The sequence below is a fragment of the Amblyomma maculatum genome, chromosome 3, assembly GCF_055883805.1.
Source record: "Amblyomma maculatum isolate TAMU_Amacu chromosome 3, ASM5588380v1, whole genome shotgun sequence".
Lineage (NCBI taxonomy): Eukaryota > Metazoa > Arthropoda > Arachnida > Ixodida > Ixodidae > Amblyomma > Amblyomma maculatum.
In genome coordinates, this window is record NC_139346.1 from 173,184,485 (window position 1) to 173,209,651 (window position 25,167).

Genomic DNA, 25,167 nt, shown 5'->3' on the forward strand with positions numbered 1-25,167 from the left:
TACTTTTCCATAACTTTCGGTTTATTTTGTTGAAGAATATACGATTATAACTACCTTTCCTCTCCCTCCATTATTAGCTCAATGGAATCAACACGCAAGGAGAGAACATTGCTGACAATGGCGGCATACGAGAAGCATTTCGGGTGAGTAATTGTAGGAAACTTGCTCTATGCAGAAGTAGCGGCAGAAATTTTGCATAAATGTCTTTTTTTTTTTTTTTTTGTGAGTATCGGAGATGTGAGAGGAGATTCAGTTGCAATGGCAACGTTTAAACCAGGGCTGTTGCCTTACTACTTGGTGATCGTCTGCAGAAGCCTTGGGAAAATGCGCTAAAACAACTTTGACGCTCAAAAGTACACACAGAACAGAAGAAGCGCAGGCTATCAAATAAACTAATTAGGGGCTGAACCCCTAATTATAGAAAAGAAGGCACTGGTGCTCAGTGCACATAACACGTATACACACGTCATACCCTATAAGATATAATCCTTTATTGTGTGTCCTTCTCTATTCTGTCGTGTTTTTCAGCACATTTTCCCATGGCTCCTGCAAACGGTGACGTTGTTCCACAAATCCAGCAGCAACTCAACTTATTGCGTAATTCAAAATGTGATTTGTAACGTTTAAAGCCCTTAATAATTGACAAAAGCCAAAGGCAATGAATGTTTTGAAGCTAGCTATTTGTAACACACAGTCCTATGCACGGGTATTGTGCACGTTCGTCTCTCTGTGTATGCGCGCGCGTGCTTCGTTACTTTCTAGAATAGGTAAGCTGTATTTTCAATCCAATTGGTTGCACAAAATGCATTGTTTCCAAAAAATTAACACACGCCTAGCACCAAACAATACGTAGGCTGCTTCGCTGAAATGCAATCAAAAGTTTTTTTCATGGATACCTGTCCTTTAATAATTTGTGCCTTCTCGAGTGTGGGGATCATTATTTTCGAAGTAACTGTTTCATCTGAGGCGGCTGTGCGGCCTTCTAGATTACGCCGTGAGCTCTCAATTAAAAAGGGTCACTGAAGAAAAGCACAGGTTGGCATTTAGCCGCACACTACTGCGTTCTCACCGCAAGCAAATAATTTTAAACAACAAATTGAGCTTTTATAAAATCGAACACCAAGAAACGAAATGCAGGTGCCGCCATCACCAGCCTCCCTGCCCAAAACGCTTCTTTACGAAACAAAACTTGATTAGCTACCCGTCATATCTAATTTTAGAATGACCGTATTCGTTTCCTTAGTTTTGCGGAGTGTTTCATACCTACGAATTTCCATTTGCTCATTGTGAGCGCTAGGGATTTCATTTCATTCCTCGCCTCGAACTGTACGGTTGTTACCATATGTTCAAGCATGTAGTCTAGTCTGATATAACCGGGAGAGAGTAAACGAAGCCGATGGTGCGCTTGTACAGAGCTTGGGCATTCGAAACTTGCACATGTGACGGGAATATAGTGTTTCTCGGCGTTTCACGTAATGCGCATCTCAATTCTTTCTTATAGGCATATCGCATTAGCTTGGCCAAGCTGGGAAAGCCAAATGGCATCGCTCTGCCAGGCCTGGAACGCTTCACCAGTGACCAAATGTTCTTCATCTCTACAGCAACGGTATGGCTTTCAATTTAGCTACCAGCGAGCTTCCCGCCCTGTAAGTCAGGACCGTCTCAACTCATTGTAATGCAGGAGAAAAATATAAAAAAGCATCAATAAAATATTTAATGACACAACGGGATATACAAGTTCTAAATACCACGATATATTGCTAAAAAAAAACACAAATTTAGTTAGACCTGGTAGATTTCCTAAAGAGGCGTTGTAGAGGAGTGGCCCCATAAATGTAGTTTTAATTAGTATTTTTCGCTGAAGCCTACTCCTGGGCTGATAAGTGGTTCTTACTATAGTCAAATCTCTCGACGCAGTCGAATCTTTCATCCTCAGACCAAGAAAACATTTTGCTGTCGCCCCGGTATATTCGCATCCAGAATAAGTTTTGAAACCAGAAAATGAATGGACCAGAGCTCTAGACAATGTATGCTTGAAGGTCCACGAAGGCCACTTCATTGTGCTCTTCTTACACTGCCATATGTGTAATTACCCTGTGTTAGTGTGAAAATTGAATACTGTAAAAATATGAACTGTACTTATAACTTTCTCGCTAGTATAACGAGGCTGCCAATGTTCGGAGATGCACAGAGGCGCAGTGCACACACCTTTGTGTTTAAAATGTAATCTCGGCAGCTATAAAACAACAGTGGCATTTAAACCGCAATAAACTTCTGAATTCGTTAATCTCTCTGTCAGATTGGCTCAAGTAAACCCACACTTCGCGTTCCCTGCCTATGACTGCACGCAACATTAAAATGAATCGGGCGTTGCGTCGATATAGCTGATTTCCAAAAAGTCAAGTAACAACAAAATTCTGTTGATTTGGATTCGTTATGCAATGCCCGAATGCTGTGTCCTTGAGTCGAGATACGGCTGATGGCAAAGTATATGTACGCATTCCGCGAATACGAGTAATTACAAATATATAGGGTTAATACACAACCGAAACGTTTCCATCGTGCTGCCTACGCGGTACCTCACCTGGTGCGCACAAGTGTTGAGATGGCAAGTAGGTTCTGTTGAAGATTTTTAGCTTTGTGCTAATAAAAAAAAAAAACGATTCATTACCACGCGAGTGAGATGGAATTCTATATAAAAAATGAATACATATTCCGAATATATTTAATAATTATCCATGCAGTCGAAAAAAAGAAATAAAGACAGTCCCAAATGAGTCACTATAATCTGCTGAATTGGTTGAGGGGTCGAGAAGCTCGGCTACTGATCGTAGTACACATTTTCGAACGGGCCGCAGGGGCCACATTTTAACGGAGGCGAAACCGGGAGGCGTCCATGTGCTGTGCGGTGTCTGTGCATATAAAAGAACCCAGGTGTCGGAAATTTCTGGAGACCTCCACTACGGCATCTCTCTTAGCATGAGTCACTTTCGGACGTTAAACCCCATAAACCAGACCAAACCATATATTTCCCTGTTGTTGTTTTTGGCGAACGCCGAGTAAAGTAGACGCAATCGCTGTTGTGGCTCTGTTGTAACTGCCGGCCTAGTAACTCAAGGCCACTATTTTACATCGTGCTCTAGGTCTGCCATGAGCCGCGACGGAAACGTTTCTATGGTGATTGATTGATTGATTGAATGTCCTTTATTGAATGGGAAGGCTCATGGCCATGGATGGGGATAAAGGGGAGTAGACATAATCTTCATTGTTTATTTAGGTCGTCACTCGAATCACATTGCTCTAACCAGGCCACTAAGCGAGCCATACTTGGCAAATATCATCTGTGTGTTTGCATCAGTTTCTAGAAGGGAACGGTAGTTCAGGCGGTAGGGTTCGATCTCGGGGCGTCCAGTAGAAAAAGCAGGGCATTCCCAAAGTAAATGAGATATGCCGCCGCAGGTTAGAGTCGTACAGTGGGGGCACGTAATCATTTTCTCTTTATACTGACGCCAGCGGGCCATAATATGTGGCGTGTAAGCCGCATGGGCGATGAGCTTATTCAAAAAGACTTCTTGACTTCGGGTGAGGTGGGTTCTTCTCGTAAAAGGTGGGTCTGGTGTGGCCACCTGCATGCGATGCTGACTGAGGCTACGAAGACTGGTCCGAGTATAGTGCATAAGGGCAAGAGAAGGGGTGAGTTGCCCGCCCAAGGTCGAATAAGGATGAAGCAAGGGGGGTGGGGAAGTAAATGTGGACATCCCACCTGCCAAGGCAGCCGCGGCGTGTGCCGCCGCATTGCCCCCTGATTCGTCCGAGTGACCTGGGGTCCAGTGAATAGCGACAGTTCTGGTCGCGAGTTGGTGGCGTTTAAGGAGGCGCTGTATAGCCGTAGCTGTTGCATCTTGTGAACCCGGAGTAGCGATTTCCTTGTAAGCTTCAAAGGAATCAGTAAGAATACGTAGTGACCCAGTTCCGGTGCAAGGCACTCCTGACAAGGCTCCCCAAATCGCGAGGAGTTCAGCGTGAAGAGGGGTACCCTGAGGTAGATGGCAGGCATAAGCGCCTGAAAGGGAAGGGTTGTCATCGCATACCCAGGCCATAGATGCGAATTCGCTTGTAATGGATGCGTCGGTGTATATGTCAGTCGTATCGGGGATTCGCTCTTGTCGGTGATGGGCAGCTAGGAGCTCCCGGGGAATGACAAAATCGCGGTTTATAGGTCGGCGATGGACGCGTGTGACTACTGGCATCTCCCAAGGGGGAAGTGATGCATATAGGGCTGGTGTTTTGTCGTTACGCTGTTCATCCCAGGCCAGCAGGCGACGCCCCTGGACAGTGTTCTCTAGACGTATTCGATGACGCGTCTGTGACTCGGTAACGATGGTAGTGAGCGGTGGAAGAGCGGCCAAACGCTCAAGTTCGGCTATAGGAGTGTGCTTAGGTAGACCGGTAATAGTGCGCAGTGTAGCGCGATGAAGGCGTTCGACCTTAGCGAAGTCAGTCTTCGACAGTTGGAGGACCGGTGTACCATAGAGGATTTTTCCGACCGCCGCTGCTCTGGCCATCGCACGGCAGGCATGCTGCCGCGCACCGCCATGCCGGTTGGACAGGCGACGAATAGTATGTAGCAGTGCTGGCCAAAGGCGTTGTAACTGACGAACCCATTTCTGGGGGCTGTTGCAGCTTGATATGGGCAGGCCAAGAATGCGGATTTGCCCATTTGAGGAGGTGATGGTGTTGCCTCCGATGTGAAGATGGATCTGCATACTGGGGTTGGTTTTATGTTTTCCGTCGATACTAATCAATTCTGTTTTATGTGGTGCGAGTTCGAGGCCAATTTTGGTTAGTGTATCTTCAAGACAAAGAAGGGCCGCCTGAAGTTCAGTCTCCATAGAATATTTGTCTACGTAATCCGCTGCCTCAGTCCAGACGGTAATATCATCGGCATATATAGCGAATCTTGCGCTTGTGCTGATTTCCAGATTCTCGGCGACGCGTGTCATGGCCAAGTTGAACAATATGGGTCCGAGAATGGAGCCCTGAGGTACACCCCTATCCAAGTAATAGGTTTTGGGCACCCATCCCGGAGCTCTGACGTATTCAATGTAGTGACTAATCCGGGTATGCAGCAGGCGCTCGATGAGTTTACAGAGATGTGAAGTCAGTGCAATTGGACGCAAATTACTAGGAAGTCGAGGGTTTTTGCCAGGTTTAGGGATAGGAAGAATAAGAGAAAGCTTGAGGTTATCCGGTACCGTTCCGGTCTCCCAGTAAGAATTAATGATGTCGAGAAGGGCATCCTGGGCTGCCGAGTCGAGATTGCTAAGCTCCTGCCAACTAACTCGGTCGTGCCCGGGTGTTTAAATGCAAACGTCAACTGCGTGCGAAGCCCGGGTGGTAGAGATTAACCCAGTGCCTACCCCTAAGCTGCATCTTTGTCTTCCTTTCTTCATCCCTCCTTAAGCCACTTTTGGAGCATTCACTGAGAAGGAAGTAATTAATTAATTCGTCTTTATGTTCCAAACAACTATTTTACATTTTAAACGAATATACAGCTCGTACTCCTCAAAAGCCGTCGGCGTCGTAGTTGTCGGCACTGTGTGTCGGAAATAATTGAGGGCTGCGTAAAAAAAGAAAAAAAAAACCTTATCGCAGTAGATTGTGGTTCTAGTGATTGATAATTAATTGGTTTCTACTAAGCGATGACGAGCTAATGAAAGCATTGTAACTAATTCATTAATAGATGAATTAAAGAAATCAAAATTTAGAGAAGAATTTGTTCAAGGGTGTCAAAACGCTCAGAATCAAAAGCGAATGCTTTATGATGCCAATTAAAAGATTTAAAGTAAGTAATTGATCAATTCCTTGATTGATAATCTAAAAAATGAAAAAGCGAAGAAATGATGTCCAAAGGTAGGTATCAAAATGCTTAGATACAACGCCAATGCTTGATGATACTAATTTAGAACATTATAGTGAGTAACTGATCAATTAATTAATTTAAAATACAAAATTGGCTCAAGGGGGCTCGAAAGTGTCATGCTGTTCAGAATCAGGAGGCAATGCTTGATGATGCTAAATAAGAAATTCTAGAAGCTGCAATTGAGCAGCCAATTGAAATAGTTAAAAATGAAAAATTGTAAAAAGGGGTGCGAAGATTTCAGAATGCTCAGAAGAAAAGCCAATGTTTGATGCTGCTAATAAGAAATTTAGAGTGTGTAATTTGTCAATTAAATAATTGAAATTATTTAACAAAATTCAAAGTGTTTCAAAGGTATCAAGCTACTCGGAATAGAAAGCCAAAATTTGCTGATCCCAGTATCAGTGCATTAAAAGTAAAAATAGTAAAGGAATAAAATTCAAAAGTGGCAAGCTTGGTCCGTGTGTGTGAAACACTCTCGCGTCATGCCCTTAATGGCGGAACTTAAGTGTTCCCCTAATTTTTTCCTGCTATACTGTGAGCGAAAGAAACCTGAGCGGTAGTTTTCGAGTATAGATTCTACGGAATTGACTCACAATGTACGCGATAGGGTCGAAAGTTTATCGTTCGATAATATAAAAGATATTGCCGCTCAAGTGCGAAGGGTATACCCGGTACATATCCAAATCATCAAAATTCCAAAACGCGCGCATAATCTGAATCTTGACTCTTCGCATTGACCGTTCTTGCTTTCAGGCATGGTGTACCAACATGAGGACACAAGAACTGAAGAACGACATCCAGTACGACACGCACAGTCCATCCAAATACAGGTGAATACATGAGATTTATCAAGCCTTAGGGTTTTAATGCCAATACCTCTCCTTTCTTTCTATTGTTTTGCTTTTGTCTGATGTAGAATGCTAAAGAGAATATTTATCCATAATTGTTTTGCTCCTTGTGAGCGATTACGAAACAATTATCTTCTTTTTTAGCAGACGCCATAAAAAACTAAATCAAAGTATGTCTGCACGGCAATATGCCAACAAATGAAAACTCTCTTGCCGGCAAGCAGTTCTGTGCATGCAGACCAAGGCTTCCAGTCGAGCCCATTTATAACGAACCTCATGGTCAGACAGATTGGGTTCGTTGTATCGGTTCTTGGTTAGTGCGTTTGAGTTATCAAAGACAAAAAATATCATGTATTTTGTATATTTTCTTCGATTAATGCGCTGCTCACGTTTCTTTGTTTAAAGCAAACCCTATCAAGCTGTTTTCTAAGCTTTCAAGCCCGGTTACCTTCTCCCGGTCGAGGCCGTTCTACCGAACAAGCCGCTTTAGGGCGTAATTGGCGCTTGAGGCATTCAAGGCAACTCATGGAGCGCTTATAACGTTATCTTCGAACCTCAACAAATGTATAGGGATCCAGCGACGAAATCCCCCAGCGCATGCCCACGCAGAGCGCTCAGCATGACTCGCTCTTGTGCTAACCGTTGCATTAAGATCCCAAATATAAGCTACGGTTTCCGCGCTGATGTAGGGTCCTAACTCAACGTTTTGCTCAGAATTAGAGCCGCTCCGACCCTAAATACAACACGTTATGTGAAGGCAACCTGATAATGTTCATTTTAGTTTGTACTGCCCGCATGACACAAATGCGACGCAAACAGTCTCCTGGTGCCTGCGCCCTGGCTGCGCTGACTACCTTTGCGTTGCTTGCACATTACAGCAACACAGCACAGCAACAACAGCAGCAGCAACAGGACACATAAACTGTCTTTGAGCTGAGACTCTTTGATCTACACGCTAACAGGAAGCACACCTTTTCGGATGAGTTTACGGTGTCTCCTTGTTCACTATAACCGAGTGGCGTGGGCATGGTTGTTACTTTTATCTGAGACGCAGTTCCATGGCACTAATACATATCTGGACGGTATTACCGCCTTTGCATTTATTAAGCAACTCTTTGTCATAACAGCGACGGCAGATATAAGTGGGCTGGACACTGTATAACAGTCGGGGGCACTTCAATGGTACCTGGTTTAAGTAAGAAAGATATGTGCTTCGGATCTATAATTCAATGCAGCTTACTTTATTCTTTTTCTTCTTCGTTGCCAGGAATAAGCAGTTTCTGGGTTAGAACTCGTTCTGATTAGGTGCTGGCTGGTACACCGAAAAATTGAAGGTTCGCTCTACGGCTGTTGTCACGATTTTCAGGTCCCATCGCGCACTTGATATACTGAAACGTGTTCATCGGCCACCGAGCGAGCATTTCCTGTCCCAGTTGGTATTTGTGCATTCAAAGAATTACACGAGAAATACGAACTTATTGATAGGCCGTACTAGCTAACCCTTCCTGCGCATAAAAAGCCTATGAGCATAAAGAAAGCAAGCAGTCCATGAATCTACGACCGGTTAGTTACAGGATGAAGTTAGTCCTTTCAAAATTATGTGAATGTCGGAGCAAAAAGAACTTCTTGGAGGCGAAGATAGTCTCTCGGCGCCTGGCGGAAGATGCCGCCGCGGTCGGCACTACCGGCCTGTAACTAAGGCGACGCTCCCAAGCATCGGGGTCTAACCCCGGAAACACCGGATAGTCACTTTTTTGTACAAAGAAAAGTTCCCTCCTCCTCCTCCTCCTCCTCCTCCTCCTCCTCCTCCTCCTCCTCCTCCTCCTCCCCCCCCCCTCTCTCTGTGTCTCTCTCTCTCGGCGTGTGCTTTTATGTGTGGATAAGGTGAGGAGAGGAAATGGAATCGGTGGTGAGAATAACAAGAGACAAGTGGTATAGTAGATAAAAATACTATTGAAAACTAAAGACAAGAATGGCTTATTATATTATGAATAAGCATGACTCGTCAAAATAAGGATGACCAAGCATACTTCAGCAAAATTAGAGATAGCTGAAATTGGCTCCGCACATCAGATTAAAACATTGCCGGCAAATGGCACCCGGCGGATGTGACGATTCGGGTAGCAACAGTCAACAGTCAAACTGATTGAAAATGACCTTAATGTGCCCCTCATTGCGCCATAAGCGAAGTCGAAAAAGGCGCCGCATCAATTTGCATTTCTTGCACATCACGCATATTTTATCGCTCCTAATTTTTCTTCTCTTGTTTTACAATTTGAGGAGATGAATAATTTTGCGTGCGCTATAACCGTGGAACGCATAAAATTAGTAGGGTTATTTCCCACTCGCGAAATAGGGCGTAAAACTAACCGCTTCCGCCCAATGCAGCACGCGAGATGGCCAACGTTAAGGGTCTTTCCTATCTCACAAGCTTCATCGGCGCGAGCAAATGGAACATCGATCCACTCGCAAATACTTAGTTGTTAGTAGCGCTGTATCCTGTCCTGTTTTCAGTGTTTCTGTTGGCCCTGTTTTTTCGCGCTAAGCTTCCAGCAAAAGTCATGCACCAACTAGCCTGCAAGAATGTTCTACCAACTTAGTTAAAATTCAGCTCCTGAAATGAACACGCCTATAAAATAGCGCTTTTCGAGTTCCCTTCTAAAATGTCCGCGAGCGCGCGCAGAGTTTTACCGTCCAGGAGCGTCTCAAGGGAGACTGTTTAGTATCCGTTCAGAACCTGGGCGCACGCTGGATAAGCGCAGTTAACCAGATTTATTTTCCAGGGGCTTAGCGGTCCTGACTGCAACAGCAGCGCGTGCAGAAGCCTGCACATCTTGCAACACCAATGGAAAACTATCCCTTGAGCTCCTTACTTGCGTGCGCGTGTCTGTGCGCGTTTGTTTAATTGATTATAAGCGTACGCGTGCACACACGTCAGCATAGGGTAGCAAACCTGTGCGTCGGTGTTTTTTCAACATTTGCTTCGAGGTCCTTTCGATTGCATGCCGCCGCCGCCTCCGCCGTTACGGGAGAATGGAAGGGAGCCCAATCCGCAACCAATCCTTCGTTAATGAGATGTCCCCCGTCTATCCGGCCTGTACTTGTGCCAGGGGCCCCGTCATCCTCACCCCTTTGCGAATTTCTCCCGGGAACCTTTCCCGATTTTCCTTTTGTCCTGCGTTCGGGAATGTGAAATTTCTGACTCTGGCTTTGGAACGGCTTTAAAGTTCAACGCAGTGCGGCAAAGCGGTCCAAGTTGACACGAGCTGAATCCGAGCAATGCGTGGTGGGAGGCCATATAAATCTGCTAAGAGTGCGAGTGCACTTTCGTTTATCCCAAGAGGAAAGCTTCAGATTAGGCGCATATAAGCGCCCACTGCCTCGACGCATGCTATATCTGTCGCAGGCAAGCGTTATAGGTAATGTTTCGCAAAACGGAGATGCTCAGCGGCGGAGCCGCGTTGTCCAATTACGAGTAATCTTTGGCAGTATTCTCTCGTGCCCTGTGTTGCCGACGATAATATTTTACGTCTCCCTGCAGCACTTCCTTTGATGTGCGACGGACTGTTAACGCTGACAGCCCTAGATGATTCTATTTACCTCAAATTATCTCAACTTCAACAGCATAAAAAACATAAACCTGGAACGCAGGGTCAGAAGCTGAAGGCAGTTGGTGCCGGATGAAGCACCTGACTGTATAACGTTTCATAAATTAGAGAAAAACCTTTTTCGTGAACAAGGCAAGGTATACAACCCGACAATTCACGTGTACAGCAATACGAAAAACAGATCACATATTAATTGGTGTTATCTCAATTGATATGGACATGCAACAAAAAGCAGTAGTTTTGTAGCTGTTACGTAGTAGCACGCACGAAATAGCTCCCATTGCATTAATAGATTTGGAAAACTTTACACATGACGGAAAATTAACGCCAAACACAATCACAAGATACGCTACATACTGAACTTTCGATGCTACAGAAGTGTTATCTTACAAAAAAAAAAAAAAAGTTCAGTTTCGTGTGGATTCTCTACCTGCATTTTATACAGGTATAAAATGCAATACAGGTGTATCTTATACCTGTACTTTATACCATCTTGCATTCAGCACTGAAGCTGAAGCTACAAAACTGCATACTAAAAAATTCCCGAAACTCATTTCGTTAACACCCGCTGTGGTCGTGCACTGGTTACGGCACCACCGAGATCTTGACAAGGCCTGCGCACCCCAGCAGCCTACGTCACGACAGGCGGATGGCGATAAAGTACCAGCAAATGAAGGTGCGAGCGCGAATCTGAGTCTAGTCACATGATGTCATCTCGCCCCTTTACCCAAGCCTGTACGCGCAGATTCAGTGGCTGACACCTTATCGCTCGTCCGCTTGTCGTGATGTTCGCTGATGGGAGAGAAGGTGATGCAAAGGCCTTGTTAGAATCTCAGTGGTGACGACTGGTTACGGCACTCGACTACTGTGCTGAAGGATGCGGAATCGAATTCCGGCCGCAGAGGACACTTTTCGATTGCGGCGAAAAGCAATGCGCGAAAAGCAATGCGCGAAAAGCAATGGCCATGTGCTGTGCGTCACTGCACGTTAAAGAAGTTCAGGTGGTCGAAATTTTCGGTGTCCTTCACTACAGCGCCTCTCATAGACTGAGACGCTTTGGGACGTTGTATCCCATAAACCAAACCAAACCAAACTAAACCATCATTTTGTTAATGCGCTGCCATCGGCTGATGTCCTACTGTAATGGCACTTTATTCTTAGTTTTAGAGAGTGATGAGAATTTGTTCAGCGTTATTATCTGTTTTCGTTTTATATTACATATTTTTTTCTTTGTACTTCGTTTTGCACGCAGCCAACTTTGGCGTTACTTTGCACATGTGCATTTGCCTGTTTATTTCTATTTTTCACCTAATTGATTTAATTTATTTGTATGTAATAATATGAAGCTAATTCTACGTGAGACAGTAAATTAACGAATTTCTGCTGTACTAAAACGTGACAGGAAAGCAAAGTGTCATGACCCCTATTTCTAGTAACAACTCGAACTCGCTTGCGCTTAAAGTTGCAGCAAATGTGGCAACTCGGGATGCTAGCTTTCACGATAAGTTTTGAGTCAGCTGACAAATGAGAGATACAAGGGGCTGTTAGGGAAACTTTATCAGCATGTCAGTTTGGTGCGCGTGTGCTTTCGGCCATATTTGTAGTTCCATAAGCTCTATTCCCCCTTTCCCTACAGGGTCAACATCCCGATGGGCAACCTGGTCGAGTTCTCGCACGCCTTCGGATGCCCCGAAGGGACACCCCTGAACCTCACTCACAAGTGCATCCTGTGGTGAACAAGGCAGCGCCTGCCATCCAACCAACAGCCATTGATTTACCAGGGGCTCCTCCCAGGAACCCCTCGGCAAATCAACGATACCACCATCACGAGCCACTGTCGGGCCGCATATCCCGAGTTCAGTTGGTACGGCCAGCCAAGGGGCAACAAACAAAAGGAAGGAAAATGAAAAAAAAGGACAAACAAGTAGAGTTGCCCCTGGCTGTCCAAGCCCATCTTCAAGTGACCCGGGCAGCTCATACCATGACTCGAAAGCCATAACTCTTGTACATACGCGTGTGCTTTCACTCGACTTCATGTTGTTGTTGTCGTCCAGTCGTCGCGAGAATCCCTAATGCTGTACGCAGTCACATCGCAGAAAGACATCAAAAAGAGAATCTCGTCACAAGAGAGCTGTTTTGTTTTCTGTTTTGTTTGATTGTTTCTCAGTGTTGTGTTTTTGTAATGAAAAAAAAATGGAAATGAAGAAAGTGTACATAATGCGTTTTCTTCACCTTTGGTTTTCTTATCTTTCGTCGACAGTTCGCTGCGCTCACTTTAGCGAATCACGCTTAGAAGCAATCAAGTTCCTTGCCTTCTTTGGCGATATTGAATCGCGGAGTTTTTAGCTACAAATGACGCTAATGCTATAAACGAGCGTTCTGAAAAATATCAGAGGCATTGGATATATTGCCTCTACTCCTTAGTACGCAATGGGGACCACTGGGCTGATGAGTACGTTGCCTATCAAACTCCATAGAAGAACGATCCATCTTGTGTTATCTGGCACGAAAAAGAAATAGTTATGAAGGACGTCATCACTTCTAGTTTAAAACCCAACACATATCTTGATGAACCTAATGATTATGAGTTTTTCTAAAGACGACGTTTCGCTAGCCTTTAGTACTGTGTGTGCCGAAGCACTTTAGGCGATTGCAAATAGCGGCTAGCTCATTTATCCTATCTGGCTTCATGCCTGATCAAGAAAGAAAAATGTATTAGATGCGGAGCACGCGAGAGCGTGATATGCATGCAGGAATATCCAGCTGCAATCGAACCTTCAAGAACAAACTGGCCCCGCGCAGAGGAAGCTTGCCTTCGGTTGCACGAATCCTCGACAAATCGATTACTCATCTGAAACACTAATGGAAGAGGCATCAAAGCGGTATCTCTCTGTATCATCGCATCATTGTCGGTATTAGATTTCTAAGGACATCGTCGACCCATGCGGGGAAGGACAGATAATCTTTTATAATATTTATTCATAAGTTCTCGCTAGCCTCAAAAAAGAGCTTGTTGTAGGAAATAGAATGAAATATCAGCGAAGAATGTCGGTACTAAGACGGACTGAAATAAAGACCTGCAAAAATAGTACTGCTCCATTACACACTTTCTAGTTCATAGCCCGCGCCGCTACGGAAATAACACTACAGGCGGCCTGGCGCTACTGTAAGCCTGTTGATAAAAAGGGTGTTTTTCATTACTTCAAAAATGGGTTAGTTTTGTGATTTTTCTTCGTCGCTATAATTTTAGTTATCTGTCCACACTGTAATGCACAAGCACCTGTACTGCGCATGCGCGAAGGTTAACTGCAGTGTCGTCACACAAAGCGGAATCGCGGTATGTCGTCTGGCGAGAGAAAAACATTATAGAAATAAACAACCTCTCCGCTAAAATACAAAAAGGCGAATTTGAAGTATAACTTGAAAAAAGTATTTTTCTTTAGAATTTGTTTAAATTAATATATAATTTGATGATGATGATAATGGCAGAGGAACAGGTTAACAAAGCACTCTCTACGGCGAGAGAGGTAACGAAAGGTGGCGCACGCGGTCCCGTAGGACCCCACTATATGTGCAGGTCTTTATTTCAGTCGGTCATGGTCTGTACTATCAACACAAATATTCAAAGACCTGTGTCACCAGAGCACGATTTAATAAAGGTAAGGCAATAAACTAATGATCACTCAGTCCCTGCAAACACAAAATACGGAATAATACCTACTAATGCCCACTCGACCATATTACCAGTTTGTCCAATTGGACAACAGAGCATGTTTAGATGTGCCCCTGACAGTTTCTGCGTGTAGTGAACCTCAAGCTTTGGTGGGCAGTGTAGAAACAAATGCGAACGTTGGTTGGTTCCTATCGACTAAGGGCATGAGAGATATCGCAGTGGAGGGCTCCGGAAAATTTGGCCAACTAGAGTTATTTGACTTGCCTCGACGTCACACAGAATACGGGACATTGTGCTGACAGAGGTGGTATGTTTTTTCCTGGATTTACTTGACAAGTGTAGAGTGTGATTTCAAAGTCAACGATTGGTTTAGTGTGAAGAAATATTACATGTAAAGTGAAAGAGCTGCTGTTACAGGGATCCGGGTTAACTGAACAGCCGGTCAGTGCTTACATAGAGGGCTGTATTGGAAAATGGCAAAGGGATTAGGACAGCCTTCGCGACTCTATCTACTATAGTTTAGAGACGCATAGGAGATTTAGTCAATTATGCTGCACAGACAAGCGTTCTCGCTGACTGGTCGGCAAGCATCTTGACTGCCTGTGGAGGACACAAAGCTTTGTGATGAATAATGAACAATTCGCATCTTTTACAATTCGGATGCAGCATCATTTCGCCCTTACAAATTTTGACGGAATCATTGCACTTTGTGTCGCATGTTTTCGTGCAAATACTTTAACTCACACTCTTCTGTGATAGGTGAACAATCCCCATATTTCAGAAAGATGCGAGTTAGGATGAAAGAAGTAATTATAAAGATACCTAAGTTTGCAACCAGAAATCGCCACCTCCACCTCTAAAAATGCTGTTTAGGCGTTAGGAATGCATCAAAGCAGTAAGCACAAATTCACCTCCAAGTTCTATGTTGACATGCGGAACGTCACTGGTATAATGGAAATTCACTGTTCAATAATTAGCCAATGATGGCCATCTGTTATATATGGACTGTGTATGCCTGTCATGCATACGCAGGGTAGTTTACGTTTTCGTTCATTTCTTTTATTTATTCAGGGCCTAAAATAAAGCGAAATCTTTAGTGAGAATTGTATTACCTGCTGGCCGTAGGGAAGTTCACAGTCGAGGATATGCACTGCCTCAGAAATTATTATGAAGGAGATACAGGTAAATATAAACTTTGTTAAAGAATTCAGAGTACAGTCCTGGGAACCCCCGAAGCAGATCTCCAGGTTCAACTTGCAGAACAAGAAACAAAGAAAACGATCACAACCATGGTTTCAAACAAACCTAAAGTCCTGCGCTTTGCAAAACAACTTAGGATGTTTTCAATTCTTCAAAAGTCTAGCTTTCTCGAACGGCAGTTTTTTGCCGTGAAAAAACTACATGACATTGTAAGACACCGTTAATAACATCGTAATAAGAACAATCAAATCTTCCCGTGCGTATTAAAATTTTGCTTCTAACTGCGGTCCCGCGCTCATGCACAGTAGTTAAGTCCATCATAGAATACCCAAGACGTTAATTTCGTGAGAGTAAAATGAGAAAGCTACAAATGCCCGAGAGAGGATATGCGGATACCAAGGTTATTACGGCGCAATCTTCAATATCAGGAAAAATATGCCTTCAAAAGAATAACTTATGTTTTAGAATATTCGCATTTCCAAATTCATGGGCATCCAGATAACATGGAGGTTGTTCGCAAATGAGTTGTTCTTTACAGCCTATTCAACTCTTTAAGCCATCCCACGTCTTCAACAGCAAAGTTTTCATTTTTAATTTATCAGGCCACCACATTTATAAAAAATTTCGCATTGTTACTGACATAGGACCTCGAACGCACCGAGGAGCTGTATGGTCAGAAGTTTACTCCTCGCTGCACCTGCTAATGAAGCAGCAGGCGCCATCCAGATTTTGTCATATCCGCTACAGTATCAATCAATCAATCAATCAATCAATCAATCAATCAATCAATCAATCAATCAATCAATCAATCAATCAATCAATCAATCAAAGTGCTCTTTATTTGTATGCGTAATGAGCACACACAAACACGCAAAAAAATTCAAAATTCATAATTATTAACTCACACAGAATATGCGGCTATCAGGAATAGCATGAATCATATAAAGGGGATTCTCTATCGCCAAAAAAAAATTAATTAGACAGGTGAAATTTTCATGTTATTCAAAAATGAAAAGCACAAACCATCTCCAAACAAAAGCCGAGACACTAAATTTGCATCTTGACTTTAGTTCGTACTCACGACCAAAAGATGATGCGAGGCCTATTTTTTTTCTTTTTTTGTTTTAAATATTGCGGCTATCTACTTCCCTCGAAGCCTATCATCTACTCCCCCCGAAGTTTGTTTCATAAAACAAGTGCCGACATTGCATCCCGTCTTCATGGACTGCATATTTCTAGGCGAAGAAGGGCAAATGTTGTGTTATAAATTTCCCTGTTACCTTCCTGAGGCTCCACGCGAACTCATAAAGTTTTTCTCGTTAGGCCGAAGGCCCCTGCGACGCGACCGTGAGGAAGCGGTACGAAGGTTATGGCGCAGTTATCGTTAGTGCTTCCACGGTACAGGACCCCGCAACGCTACGAGTTTCTGCCCTTTTTGTCGAGAGCGAAAGAGGAACGCTTCCTCCCTCTGCACTGTCTCCGACGTCACAGGAAACTGTGCCGACACTAGGCGACGCGCGAGCACCTTCCAACGCTGTGCTTGGATACAAAATTGTCACAAAGACTGCATGCGAATGCGTAAATTGTAAATTTGTTGTTTCTATGATAGTGAGCGACAGCCAGTGGTAGTTCATCCGTGTTGGAAGGCATGGGCGCTAATCATATCGCAATTAGGGTATTCAGCGGAAAGCACAGAAAGTGATATTTTTCGCAAGAGTGAGCTTATAAGTGGCAAGTTTTTTGGGCATAAGCATGGAGCGAGGTCTTTTTTTATGCAAGATGGCATAATTTCATTTTTCAGTATTACATGCGTTTGGCCAATCATTTGATAAATAATTCTATTATCCATTCATTGCTTTCGCAGTTAAACTTGGATTTACAATGTAGAATGCTCCGACCGCTGTGATGCATCATAAACAAAATAACTATACAAAGGCTTGTAGAAAATTCGCTCAACATTTCTTCCATCCCAACAGAGAATTAACTGTAGTCGTTTCGTTTTTATTTTTTTTTAAACTTCTGAATTCACCTTCTGTCACCTCTTGCCCGATGAATTTCCGCTGGATAAAAAAAGGAGAGTGTTATGGCCGCCGCATCCTGAAAGATTTCGAAATATTTTCCAGGCGGCACCAAAATGAACTCCACAAAAAGGCACAGTCACCGGCCAAGTTGATAGAAACGTCTCCCAGAGGCTTTCAAGGTGTGCTTTCATCTGCTAGCGGCACGCTGTTTACAAGTAGGCTCGTTTCCCCGCCACTTTATTTAATAAGCCATGACTAGAATCACCCTCGACAAGGAGTGGCTCGTTAAATATTCAAAACACAGCCTTGTGGCCATTTGCTGGCGTGTGTGTTCCTGCTCGCGTGTGGCCAGGGCAAAGCGAGCAGCACGTTTTATCTCGGAGCCAGAGAGACAGCATGGGGGTTCTAGACAAAGATAAAAGACTCAAAACCTACTAAGCAATCAACTTGGCCCCCAAAAACATGCGGGTGCACCATTAAGCATTTATGGTATAGCCCTCAGCAGGCTTTGCGAAACCAGGCCTCGGGAAACAGGAAACAAGCCGCCCGCAGCACATGCGGACACTGAAGAGAGCCGACGATGCGCGCCGACTTATATACGGGAGGCAAGTGCGGGTGATACATAGAGGTCTCCTGGACGCCTCCATAAGGAAGCGCAGCATGGTTGTTCCCCTCTGGTGCCGAGGGCAGTGCGTTAAGGGAAAGAACGCGTTTTTGTTCCGAGGTGGCTGCAGTAGACGTGCAGCTTTAATGGAAGTGAGAGCGAATTTTACAGAAATTTATTTTTCATGCGGACTTGGAGCGCGCCCGTATTATGAATGTAAGCATGCGTTGCATGGAATAAGCGCAACGTTCCGTGCTAAAACTCCTTGTGTGCTCTAAATTGTGGCGAGAGATGTTCTTGCAAAGAGCAAAAGCCAAATATCAGTACCACAAAAAGGTAAGGCTCAAAAGAGGTATTGTTTCTCCTAGCTTCGCTTATATAGCGCGAATGGTGCACTGCAAATTCACTACCAGAAGCGTGAACTACTGAAATCCAGCGAATGCGATGCCACATATCATGAGCGGATCGTCTACGCGCCAAAGTTCTACCGTCATTCTGCAAGAAGACATTGTGCTTTTTACGCCGTCAACATAAACCGGCGTTTTATACCATTCTCACTAGGTAGCGGCAGGGGGATCGATACCGCGTGCCTTTTAACTATATAGCGCGTATATCTTAAGACATGAAATGGATATAAGGCTGTTGCTTTCCAGCCTGCCATTCCGTCTCTCATCTCGCTGTCTAGTACCCCAGTATGCGTTTTCATGGATGAACCCATATTAGTTCATCCCTCCATCTGCAAAGCTGTACTTGTGAAAACGTCAAGCAAGCCCTTTTCCGTGCCTCGTGCAAAGCACGGCGCACCTCGCACCTGTGGGGACACTGAAGGTGGTAAAATTACGAGGGACGTTAGCGACCAAAGCAGTGAAAGGCGAAAGCCTGAGTGCCGCATTCTGCCACGCAACTGGCACTAATAATAATTATTTATTCATTTGTTAATTAATTATAATTAGTAATTAGTATGTAAATAATATTAATTATTTAGGCAACCATTAACCAGTTCATTGATGAATTACTTAATTGGATAATTGGTAATTATTTCATTAATTAATTAGTACTTGATCATTGATTGACATAAGCCCATATAAGGCACGCATTCGCGCATACTGTGGTGGTGCTCTGTGATTGGTCGATACCTCTATGACGTCATCCCGCCTCGGCCAATCAGAATGCCGCTAAAGCGGGACACATTTTGTCCACGACAGCATGCGCCCTTAAAGGCTTTCGCCTTAAAATAGATCAACGCTGCCTAGCTCCCTTGTGTGAGGGAATTAGCATCCTACATGTTTCGAAACCGGCAGCTTTATGCAAAAAAGGTACGCACACACGAGAAGAAGCCCTTCGCCACAAGGTGTGTCCCACATTCGCGTGAAGCTGGCGCTTTCCAAACACGTAGTGTTATATTACAATTAGCCTCCGTAATTACAGTCATCCGACGGAGGGCCCCTCCATTTTGGTTCAGTGGTGAAGGCGTTCGGCTAGCCCAGGGACGCGGAATCGAATCCCGGCCGCGGTGACCGCTTTTCAGTGAGGACGAGAACCCCGTGTGGTTGAAATTTTCGGAGTCCTGCACTACGTCGTCATGTATAGCCGGACTCGCTTTTGGAGTTTAAACTTTATTATAGAGTAACAGACCATTTGATGAGTTGTGAGTGTCAGTCCGGTAGTTGCTGATATTGACGATAACTGTGTTAAATATAGTCGCATTCATTGTCTAACTCTAAAGCTTCTTATTCTGGTTTGTGGCAGTTCTTTTAAAGTTTTATTAAAAAGACCTGCCACAAACCAGAATATCAAACTTGGCAGTTAGACAATGAATGCGTCTATTTTTACCACAGACATGGTCAACTTTGCAACGGTTGGGCTGACACCTGCAACTCATGAAGTCTCGGCATCTTAATATTTCTATACCTTATAATTTGTTGGTACCATTAGGGCTGAAAGCATTATAGGCCAGGTGTTTCGTCAAACACTTTAAACATTTTCTAAATATAGTGAGTTTGAAATAGAAAGAAATATTTCCAGGGACAAACTATCATGCCCGGCGCACGAACTTTGCAGCAATACTTCTCTCATTACGAACTGAACACCTAAAACCCACTTATTAACTTTTTAACTATCGCAGTTGGTGTTTAGTCCCAAAGAGTTAGAAGCCTGAGAAAGACAATCTCATATCGAATTTTTAAACGACGAAGAACGGATTTCCTAAAGCCCTGTCGGGCGGGGATATCCGACGCAGTTTTCCGTACGAAACCGAAACTTTGCGCAAGAGACTTGCAGAAAGCTAGGCACTGACGCGACGTCTAGTGATGATGTACAGAGTGGTAGCGGTGCCAAATGCCAATTGTTTGCTCTACTACGACGTTTCATGCACTTCATTTTGCTCCGTCGCTGTCAAAAATAACGATCATGAAGTTAGCAATGACTGGTCTTTGAACTGCAGCAGGCTGCGAGGCGGCAAAATATTGTACAGGTTCGAATATAATAAATGGTGTATTCTATTCCGTTACAATTGGAATCACACATTTTCTATCGCACATAAAGGGGCATTACTTGTCTGTAAGAAAGCGCACTATAGCGTCTAGAAGCAGGTTGTACATATCGCAACTTCCAGTTACAATTACAAAAAAAAAAAAAAAAAAAAAACTGAAGCAAATAAACTTTTGTCCGAAATTGTACATGACAAGGCGCAATACTAGTTGCAGTTCGAACTAAGTGCCGTATCGACTTCGTACTTCATCACCGAATGTCGGGTATACATTGATCTTCTGTCGTGTCTCTTAGATCAGTTTAGGTTTCGTACGGCAAAAAACGTCACATTTCATCGTGCTGCAAGGCTTTAGAAAAAACGAACGTTTTTTTTCGTTTTAAAAACTGATATGCCATCATCTTGATGGCGGCTTTAAACCCTGCATTGTGACTAACCACCAAACTATTAAATATGTAATTAGTGAGTTTTATTGCTTATATACATAATTACAAGAATCTTGCAGCATATTCTGTCTGCGCGACTGAGAATTTGTACCTGCAGATACTTTACTGCTATTTTAAAACACAATTTTCAGACATTTTGTTTAAGCCTGCGTTGAAATTCCCGGTATTTAGTTGAGAAAGTGATACACCCTCCCAGAACAGGCCGTAGTTTTTCACTCATTCAAAGAGGGAGGGGGCAAATAGAGCGACAAGAATAGAAAATACAGCAAAGAGAGGTCAATATCATACTCTCACAACTTTTTCTGTATCTGTTTTATATTTTGCAACTATTCCACGAACGCAGACTGTTTAACAGCAGCGCATTGACCTTCCCGCTAGCCCCAGATTAGCGTATACACGGTAAACGAACTAGTCGGTTTTAGGTGCATACATTTATCTTTTTCTTTTTTGCCCTTAACCAGGTTAGCTCACGCTTTAAAACTTTTTAAGCAGGCCTCTGTCACCGAGGCTGCGTAATCACTTCTCTACGTCGACTACGAGCGGGGCATGTCTCGGGCGCTAACCTCTAGCAATCATGGTAAAAAAAAAAAAAAAAAAAAAAAAAAAAAAAAAAAAAAAAACAGAACAAGAGATAATATAAAAATATAAAAGATCATTCGCATGCTACCGTGCACACGTATTTATTATACGACCGCTAGGCATTCTCGAACCCTGTTCCCACCCGCGGTATCCGCCTCTTCCACGTAATAACAATGAATATCTAAAAGAAAGTCCAATGTAGCGACCCGCCAGCGTACGTCAAAGTCAGCCCTAAAAGCCGAAGGCAATACCGACACACGCAGAGCTCTCTGCTCGCCTCCCACGGCCTGAGCTTGTGAAACAACGCCGAGGAAAGTGCCTTTGCTGGGTTCGACGGCAAGCAACAGCACGCAGCCACACCGGGTTTCGATGCCTGCAGAAGTCTGCTGAGTACGAAGACATCTGTTAGATTCCCTGCCCCGTTAGTCGCATGATGCTGGCGATAGACAAACACACATTTGAATTTAGATTTTGCTTCAGGTTGGTGGAAAGTCGGATGATCAAAATCAGCACGGAGTCCTCGGCTTCGGCGTAATCCCGAGTTTTGTTTCGACATTTTCGTATCAATAAAACAAATCCACAACTTCTTGGTACACACAGTGCAGCAAAGATAACCGTTAGTTTAGCCTGTCTTGTTCTGCAGCTATATTCTCGTAAGTCACTTTAAGGGGTCATGCAAACCTGTCAGAAGCAGCTATATAGTCAGTTGCACAAAGGTGAATAGCAATCTTAAAGGGCGTAATTACAGCTGTGGCAGCTCTGTTTGAAATGTACGGCTACGGTCCTGGTTCCTAGTCTCAAGGGACATTAAAATGTCTGAAGAGGATCCTTATTGTTTTCTTTTTCTTTTTATGAAGTCTAAAGAGGAAGACCTAATAGGCTAAAGCTGACAGAGCTTCCTTCGTTGTTTCTTGTATTGAGGTCTGTTCAGTTATGCAGGAATTGTCAAGACCGTGTCAAGACCGTGTCTACAAACCTGTCTAAACAGTAATAATCCATCATGGTTAGCTATCACTATCCCCAAGTTTAATAGTCAGCTTTGTCTTCAACCTGCTGATTAATATGTTTGATGGTTGACAAACAACAACAGGGAAGGTAGCGGGCAGAAAGGGGGCCTGAATTCGGTACTGCAGGATGAATTCATGTTAATAAAACTTACCTATTTAAGTATCATTGGAAAAGTGGGCGTTTGAGGGGAGGCACGTTAATTAATATTGAATGAAAACAGTAACTTGTTGCATCAGTGCATAGGACATCAAATTGAAGTTAGAATTAGGCGAACGCTCAGCTAGCACAGATATATGTGCCGAAGCAAAAAAACAGCATTCCTTTAGATAAGTTTTGCTTCGTTTGTTTTTGTTTTGCGACGTATTTCCATAATTAGATTGATTCGTACGGGAGTTTATCATTTTATTAGGATCAAGGAGTCCTACTTAGGAACTTTAGTCCAACTTTTTCACAGGAGATTAAGGGTGATGAAGGCGACGACATTTGAAATGAAGGATGGCATCGTTTGAGCCAAGCGTCAGCCGAATTGAGCTGAAGCAAGTGTGTGGTTCTATTCACGACTACGAAATTAAATGAGATAGATTGCCTTGTCGGAAAACGAAAATTCGTTTTTTGTTATATCTCTATTTAAAATATAAAACCACACAAACACTTCTCTCCTCGTTCACAAATGTGTCTGTTATGCACTCTGGGAAATTCCTCATCGTGGTAATGAGCCACTGCAGCTGAGGCCGCCATGATCCCCATTACAAAATCCTCGCAGCCTAGCACGTGAAGAAACCGGATTGCGAAATGGCGCAGTGATCTAACGCAGTTGTCAGCCATGTTAAGTAAAACGCAGCTTTATTGGGGAAAGAAAAACTGCGGGAAAGGCGGTCACCAGGTGCTTCCGAAGCCATAAAGACTGCGACACAGGCTCACGCAGCGGCTTGGGATTGGATTTCCGGGTAGTCGCTGGCCTTTACTTCTCTCCACTTGTCACGTGAGGGTACTTCTGGTTTGGCTAGTTGGTAGCTCGTTATTTTAAATTTAAAAGCGCCAATACCAGACGCACACACACAAGAGAAGAAAAACAGGACAGAGCGCCACTCACATCAGATTTATTGTAGAGACAACACGTACATATATACCACTGCCGACGCATGCGCAAGGACCACATTCAGAATTATGTAGTACATGATAAGCAATGATCAAGAAACGTTTTCTCTGCCTTATACAGAATTATCGACGTGTAGATGACGCACAAATTGCGTTTTTTTTTTTTCGATAGAATCCGCACATAAAAAGAACACGGTTCAAAAGTGCCTTGTGAACCGTGTTCAGGCACTTATGAATCACGTCCACTATGTGCGCTCGAATGACCAGCCAAGCTGACACCTTTTCCACGACCTGGGTTTGAAACTGGCTGATAGCGAATTATGCTTAAATTTTATTTCGAGCGGTTGCTAGATGGCGGCTTCAGTGCCAACCCGGTGAAATTCAATCACGCGGGGAGTAGTACTTATGCACTAATCAAAGGTATTTGATGATACCCATTTCAAGTGGAATCCTAGGTAGTAATGTGAATGTTTTTTCCCCGAATACAATATTTGGCGAAAAAAAAGGTTATGGAGTAAGCTCTGCTTTTAGGGCATGACGCGATAGCGTAGGCTACCATCCAACATATAAAGCCCCGTTTTAACCAAGCCGTATGAACGTGCCTTAGTGGCCTATAGGGGTAGCGTCAATTCCAGGGGTACTGGCAGGCTCAGTCTGACATCACCCTCCCATATGAAAGGATAGGATCGAGTCGGTAGCTCGTGCCAAACGTAATAGTAGGAAACCCTACGTCCAATCAGTGCGCAACCATGTCAGCTGTCAGCTACCAACCGCCAGAGCCGTGCATGTTTCGCTCACAACGCCACCTCTTTCTTTTTTTCTTTATTGCCGACTTCGATGTTCAACAGAACAAGCAATACAACAGGTGAAACGTGCGAGCCACACTTTGACTAGCAAGGTACTAATATTTTTTTTCAACATCGCCAGCTCATCCAATAGAGACAACCATTGGGGTGGATCAGGCAGTGTTAGGTATGCATTTCTTACATGCACAACACTCTCAATAAAGTGCTCCCCAATACCGACGCCAATGCCGAATTTTCGATGAACACGGCATTTGACGCTATCGTGTTGCTATAGTAAACATTTAGGACATTAGGTCTTCACCGCTACAAAATATATTTCCGAAATTCAGATTTTATATATATATATATATATATATATATATATATATATATATATATATATATATATATATATATATATATATATATATATATATATATAGGGGAAAGATAATTAAACACAATGTAGAAGAAAAAACAACGTGCCGATGGTGGGAACTGAACCCTTTCCCCTAAACAGATTACATTACTAATTTCTGTGCTTATCCAAGTAAACATTAAAAAAAAAAAAGGACATAAAGTACCATTCCCAACGCTTTCCTTGGCCTCGCCGACTGTTGGCTTCTTTCCTTCATATATATATATATATATATATATATATATATATATATATATATATATATATATATATATATAAAACTTCACTTATCTCATTACAACGAAGCACGTTGAGTGTTTCAGTGTTTTGATTGACAAATGCCTCGAGCTACAAATAATTGTTTCATGCCTTACAAAAAGCGGCGCTTTCTTTTGTTTTGTTTTTAACGCGACGTTAGAGGCCCCGTTCACCGAAAATCCGGCGTCGGGCCTGTGTCGGCGTCGACAT

General features: G+C 43.5%; 1 protein-coding gene across 1 annotated transcript in view; it reads left to right on the forward strand.

Moving 5' to 3' along the window:
• The window catches only part of LOC146196967 (neprilysin-1-like), a 98,416-nt gene extending 85,797 nt beyond the window's left edge, over positions 1–12,619 (forward strand). Inside the window, exons 19-22 of the mRNA XM_084598680.1 lie at positions 78–143; positions 1,502–1,606; positions 6,677–6,753; positions 12,016–12,619. Coding sequence (XP_084454806.1) covers positions 78–143; positions 1,502–1,606; positions 6,677–6,753; positions 12,016–12,115 — 348 coding nt within the window. The 3' untranslated portion in view covers positions 12,116–12,619. The remainder of the gene's footprint in view (positions 1–77; positions 144–1,501; positions 1,607–6,676; positions 6,754–12,015) is intronic.
• The last annotated feature ends 12,548 nt before the right edge of the window (positions 12,620–25,167 follow it).